The sequence below is a fragment of the Portunus trituberculatus genome, chromosome 14 (genome assembly GCF_017591435.1).
Source record: "Portunus trituberculatus isolate SZX2019 chromosome 14, ASM1759143v1, whole genome shotgun sequence".
In the NCBI taxonomy this organism is placed as follows: Eukaryota; Metazoa; Arthropoda; class Malacostraca; order Decapoda; family Portunidae; genus Portunus; species Portunus trituberculatus.
The window spans coordinates 1,664,038-1,670,741 of NC_059268.1; the positions used below are offsets into that span (position 1 = coordinate 1,664,038).

General features: G+C 45.8%; 1 protein-coding gene across 4 annotated transcripts in view; it reads left to right on the plus strand.

Moving 5' to 3' along the window:
- The window catches only part of LOC123503498 (serine proteinase stubble-like), a 156,486-nt gene extending 150,436 nt beyond the window's left edge, over positions 1-6,050 (plus strand). For 2 of the 4 annotated variants that reach the window (XM_045253327.1, XM_045253328.1), the window contains exons 2-3: positions 360-1,056; positions 5,616-6,050. In XM_045253327.1, the coding sequence (XP_045109262.1) occupies positions 729-1,056; positions 5,616-5,875 (588 nt within the window). In that variant the 5' untranslated portion in view covers positions 360-728 and the 3' untranslated portion in view covers positions 5,876-6,050. Of the gene's footprint in view, positions 1-323; positions 1,057-5,615 lie in introns of those variants that run through there. The other 2 variants (XM_045253329.1, XM_045253325.1) reach the window with 2 other exon arrangements.
- The last annotated feature ends 654 nt before the right edge of the window (positions 6,051-6,704 follow it).

Genomic DNA, 6,704 nt, shown 5'->3' on the forward strand with positions numbered 1-6,704 from the left:
TCACCTCGGTCGTTTACTGGTCACCCAGCAAGTCTTCACCATTACAGAGCGAGCTCAAAGCTCATAGACCGATCTTCGGGTAGGACTGAGACCACACCACACTCCACACACCGGGAAAGCGAGGCCACAACCCCTCCAGTTACATCCCGTACCTATTTACTGCTAGTTGAACAGGGGCTACACCTTAAGAGGCTTGCCCATTTGCCTCGCCGCTTTCTGGGATTCGAACCCGGACTCTCGATTGTGAGTCGAGCGTGCTAACCACTACACTACGGGGTGTGTGTGTGTGTTGGGGGCGATGTGGGGGTGTGTGTATAAATGCGCTGTGTTCCTGACAGGGTTTTTTAATGGTGTTGCAGTTGCCTGAAGTGATGTCAGGGGCCTAACACCAGCTACTACCAGGAGGCGGCGGAGCTGGCGGTGGGCTACCGCTGCTCCTGCCGGCACAGCATGGGCGGGCCGCAGTGCAGCATTGTCACGGTAGTGGTGGGCAGCGTGGCGCGACCAAGCACCGAGGCGGAGGCCATGTCGGCGGGCCAGGTGGTGCTGGTGGTGGTGTTCAGCACCGCTATGCCCGTGCTAGTGGTGGAATTGGTGTTGGTGATCGTGTGCATGAAGCGGAAACGCGTACGTGACTGCCCGTGTCGGGATGAGGAGGCGCGGCGTCAGAACGAGCAGAACATGGTGCACAACGCTGTGGGCGCCGTCAACAGTGTCTGGACCACCACATGATCTTCTACTCCCTAAACTTCCCCATCAAGAAACCTCTCAACACCGTGCCACCGCCTCCTCCCCTTGCATCACCCACACCACACCCACCTCCACCACCATCACCTCCACGACCACGACTACAAGAATCCCGCGGAGAACGCATACTCCGCAGTGCCCATGCGCAGCAGCAGGACTCAACAAGGATGTGTCGCGGCTCTCGCTGGCTGACCGCCTCGAGAAGGACATTGAGCCCCCGCCCAGCGCCTGCGTCACGCCCACCTCGGACTCCAGCGCCCCATGCAAGGTGTTCCGGAATTCTTTCCTGCCGCGCACATACAGCCACAGGTCAGTACTCATCACCCACGCGCGACTGCTGTACACACACACACACACACACACACACACACACACACACACACCGCGTAGTGTAGTGGTTAGCACGCTCGACTCACACTCGAGAGGGTCCGGGTTTGAGTCCCGGAGGCGGCGAGGCAAATGGGCAAGCCTCTTAATGTGTGGCTCCTGTTCACCTAGCAGTAAGTAGGTACGGGATGTAACTCGAGGGGTTGTGGCCTCGCTTTCCCGGTGTGTGGAGTGTGTTGTGGTCTCAGTCCTAACCGAAGATCGGTCTATGAGCTCTGAGCTCGCTCCGTAATGGGGAAGACTGGCTGGGTGACCTGAGATGACACGACACACACACACACACACACACACACACACACACTCTCTCTCTCTCTCTCTCTCTCTCTCTCTCTCTCTCTCTCTCTCTCTCTCTCTCTCTCTCTCTCTGTGTGTGTGTGTGTGTGTGTGTGTGTGTGTGTGTGTGTGTGTGGTGGTGGTGGTGGTGGTATTTACATGCTTGTGTGAAGATAGATAGATAAGCGGGTATTTTGATGGGATGATAGATATGTAAATGGACAGTTGGATAAACAAACAGATAGATGGAGAGGTAGGCAGATAGAGGAGGAGGAGGAGGTCTAGCTAAGCACTATAAACACCACGATAATAAACATGAGAAGATTGACTTATAATTCCTAGTGAACAGTTTTCAGTATTTTTCATTAGCCTAACGTCAAGTCAAAGTTTGTTGTAAGGACACCTGGAGAGATGGGCAGCACTGTTAGCTACAGGTTTTGCGATAACAACGTCTTGGAGTGTGCGCCATGATGGACTCACTCGCCTTGAGTTGCCAAGCGTCACTTCAAGACATGTAGCCTGAGCCGCCAACACCACACCTTCACATCACCATACAATGTCAGGACGCGTCTGGCTGGCCACACACTATGCACATTGAAACAAACATTTATCAAATATGTGTGTGTGTGTGTGTGTGTGTGTGTGTGTGTGTGTGTGTGTGTGTGTGTGTGTAAAGTAAAGTAAAGTAAAATTGCCATTTCATTACATGTACATATATATTGGTTAAACAGATGTGTTCATTGGCATGGTCTATCGAGCCAAGGCTCCTGATAAACGGAGTTATTAAACTATGTGGTGACTCTGTTGGAAGACTTCACTTGGCAATATATTTATAGAAGTATAAGAATAAGTCATATTTTATCCAATCACGTTCACACTATACGTACATGCGAACACATTACTTATATAAATACTTATATAAATATATGTATATATATATATATATATATATATATATATATATATATACTTCCTGAATAATTTATATCCAGCTTTAAAGTAAATTTATCATACAATACAAATAAATGATGGACTGCAAGCTGCTAGTTATAAACATCTAAGGAAATGTTCTTTGGTTTTTCTTTTAAACTGAAAGTAACTGATACTAGTAATATCTTTTATATCAGGAGGCGAGGAATTCCATAGCTGTGGACCAAAGTAAAATATGCTGTGCTTGAATAACTGTGTGCGGAATTGCGGGCACTCCAAATTCAAGTTCCCACCTCTTGTTGCATACGGTGAATCTACACATTTAAGTAGGTTATTATTTGGATATCTTTTAATGAATTTGAAGATGGAGAAAAGGACAAAACACTTATGAATATCGAAGAAATTCAATAGTTTATGATTAGAAAAAAACTGTGAATGTTGAGTCGAATTTACCCATAAAAAATATACATCACTAAATTTTTTTTCTAATTATCTTTAATCTATTTATGAAAGACGGCCAAGTGCAGGCCCAAACTGAGACACAATAAATAAAATAAGGATAGCAGAGTGTATAGCAAATACTCAGTAGGGCTTCAGTTGTGAGTTGATTCCGTATCTTGTACAATATCCCACACATCCTAGACAGTTTCATGCATACATTAAGGTTATCATCAATAAATACACCTAAAAATTTTTATTTGAGTGACACATTGCAGAGTGACTTTGAAGAAGTATTGGTTGGATATGATTTTTTACTGACCGATTTTGGAAAAAAAATATAATTAGTTTTACTTATATAGAGTGTTAGTTTGTTATGTTTTATCCAATGATTTATTAAATGTAGTTCTGAGGTCATGTTTGAGTGTAGAGTGTGTATGTCCTTGTCTTTCGTAAGCAAGTTTATGTCGTCTGCATACAGAGTGAAAGTAACTTTTGAGCTGGATTTGATTATATCATTTATATAAATAAGAAAAGGTGTGTGTGTGTCACCTATAAAGACATTAACTTGTATTGCATGTTGCAGAGGAGTTATGGGTGGCAGGAGGTTGATGAAATGTGTGGTGGTGTCACAAGTGAAGCACAGTGAGCGTTCCTGCAGGGTGAAGCAATGATGAGACAAGCGTCACCAGTCAGCGAGGTGGTGGTGGTGGTGGTGGTGCCTGGTCTCTCTCTCTCTCTCTCTCTCTCTCTCTCTCTCTCTCTCTCTCTCTCGTCTCTCTCTCTCTCTCTCTCTCTCTCTCTCTCTCTCTCTCTCCTCTTCTCTCTCATCTCGTCTCTTCTCTTTCATCTTGGGTCTTCTCTCGTCTCCTCTCGTCTCGTCTCCGCTTTTCTTGTCTCCTTTCTCTCTCTCATCTCGTGTCTTCTCGCTCGTCTCATCTCTTCTCGCTCGTCTCATCTCGTCTCCCTCCCTCTCTCTCTCTCTCTCTCTCTCTCTCTCTCTCTCTCTCTCTCTCTCTGTCTCTCTCTCTCTCTCTCTCTCTCTCTCTCTCTCTCTCTCTCTCTCTCTCTCTCTCTCTCTCTCTCTCTCTCTCTCTCTCTCTCTCTCTCTCTCTCTCTCTCTCTCTCTCTCTCTCTCTCTCTCTCTTTTTTTTTTTTATTTATACTGATCAAATGTACAGGAAAACAACTTCTACATTACATAAGAACGTTGTTTTACAGACTAAAGGGTACAGGGTTAGTGCAACCTATCTTAAAATCTGACCCTGGTGATGTATATTACATTCTGTATGTACAACAATAACTTATATTGTAATAACACTGAATATACTACGTTCACTGTACATGATTCACCCTTGCCTCAGTAACCAATGGTTCACTTGCACTTTAAATGTCTGAGTGTTTGTGTCACTGAGGTTTATCTCCTGTGAGGCCAACAGAGTGTTCCATTTCCTTGCATACGAGTTTTTATATATTGTCTCTGGTGATGCCTCTCTCTCTCTCTCTCTCTCTCTCTCTCTCTCTCTCTCTCTCTCTCTCTCTCTCTCTCTCTCTCTCTCTCTCTCTCTCTCTCTCTCTCTCTCTCTCTCTCTCTCTTCTCTCTCTCTCTCTCGTCTCGTCTCTCTCTCTCTCGTCTCTCTCTCTCTCTCTCGTCTCGTCTCTCTCTCTCTCTCGTCTCGTCTCGTCTCTCTCTCTCGTCTCTCGTCTCTCTCTCTCGTCTCTCTCTCGTCTCGTCTCGTCTCTCTCTCTCTCTCGTCTCGTCTCTCTCGTCTCGTCTCTCTCTCTCGTCTCGTCTCGTCTCTCTCGTCTCTCTCTCTCTCGTCTCGTCTCGTCTCGTCTCTCTCGTCTCGTCTCGTCTCGTCTCTCGTCTCGTCTCTCGTCTCGTCTCTCGTCTCGTCTCGTCTCGTCTCTCTCTCTCGTCTCGTCTCTCTCTCGTCTCGTCTCTCTCTCGTCTCGTCTCGTCTCTCTCTCTCTCTCGTCTCTCTCTCTCTCTCTCTCGTCTCGTCTCGTCTCTCTCTCGTCTCGTCTCTCTCTCTCTCGTCTCGTCTCGTCTCGTCTCGTCTCGTCTCGTCTCGTCTCGTCTCGTCTCGTCTCTCTCGTCTCGTCTCGTCTCGTCTCTCTCGTCTCGTCTCTCTCTCTCTCTCTCTCTCTCTCTCTCTCTCTCTCTCTCTCTCTCGTCTCTCTCTCTCTCTCTCTCGTCTCGTCTCTCTCTCTCTCTCTCTCTCTCTCTCTCTCTCTCTCTCTCTCTCTCTCTCTCTCTCTCTCTCTCTCTCTCTCTCTCTCTCTCTCTCTCTCTCTCTCTCTCTCTCTCTCTCTCTCTCTCTCTCTCTCTCTCTCTCTCTCTCTCTCTCTCTCTCTCTCTCTCTCTCTCTCTCTCTCTCTCTCTCTCTCTCTCTCTCTCTCTCTCTCTCTCTCTCTCTCTCTCTCTCTCTCTCTCTCTCTCTCTCTCTCTCTCTCTCTCTCTCTCTCTCTCTCTCTCTCTCTCTCTCTCTCTCTCTCTCTCTCTCTCTCTCTCTCTCTCTCTCTCTCTCTCTCTCTCTCTCTCTCTCTCTCTCTCTCTCTCTCTCTCTCTCTCTCTCTCTCTCTCTCTCTCTCTCTCTCTCTCTCTCTCTCTCTCTCTCTCTCTCTCTCTCTCTCTCTCTCTCTCTCTCTCTCTCTCTCTCTCTCTCTCTCTCTCTCTCTCTCTCTCTCTCTCTCTCTCTCTCTCTCTCTCTCTCTCTGCCTGTGTGTGTGTGTGTGTGTGTGTGTGTGTGTGTGTGTGTGTGTGAGTGTGTGTGTGTGTGGTGTTATTCAGTAGTGAATGCTCGGCATCATTTCTGTAACCTCTCTATTGTTTCCAGGCCGAAATCAAGCGACCGCCGGCAGAGAGGAGTCTTCTCCTGGACGTTTGAAGAGTACCACCTTCTTGAAGCACAGAGCACAGACAGCGCTGGAAACTGGACTACTACAGTTTGAGCAGAGTCCAACATCTGTGTATCTGCACCAGAATCAAGTGTCCAGGGAGGAAATGATACGTCTGCAGAGATGTGCCAGGAGGAGGGACTCTTGGAACAGGCCTTCACACAACAGGGATTGGGGTGGGGGTGGGGGGACCTTATAGCAGCAGGTGACTAGGAGAGAGGTTCCCACAAGATGCAACACACCACATCCTCCAAACGCAAAATATATTTGCCAATAAAGGCAAGTTTGTGTGCCACTCTGTTGATTTGAAGCAGCAAAACGTGCGGGTATGACACCGTGTTGTAATCAATTGTATAGTATTGTCTAGTAATCAACGTTTTATTACTACCATTATTATTATCTTGGTGTCACTCTAACTGTCACGTCGACTTCACATCTCGTGTGTTAGTAATTTTTTTACTATTAATTCTCAACACTTACTATTGTTATTGGTAATAGTGTATTATTGTGTGATCAATATTAGCATTACTATCATTGCCCTACTGTTACTATTGTTATCATTACTAGTACCAATACTACTTTTATTACCATTGCTTGGTAATACTTCATGTAAAATTACTTCATTGATTCAGGATCCTCTACATTATCTACTGTTTTATACTGACAATTTCATTAATTATTTTTATTTTATTGTTTTATTTTATTATTATTATTTTTTTTTTTTACTTTTCTTATTGTTGCCCAAAATCTTTGCTTCAAAGGGTTCCCAAATATGACAGATTATTTTGTGATTATATACATATATTTTTTGTTGCATGGGAAAATAAAATGTTTCAAATCTCTCTCTCTCTCTCTCTCTCTCTCTCTCTCTCTCTCTCTCTCTCTCTCTCTCTCTCTCTCTCTCTCTCTCTCTCTCTCTCTCTCTCTCTCTCTCTCTCTCTCTCTCTCTCTCTCTCTCTCTCTCTCTCTCTCTCTCTCTCTCTCTCTCTCTCTCTCTCTCTCTCTCTCTCTCTCTCTCTCTCTCTCTC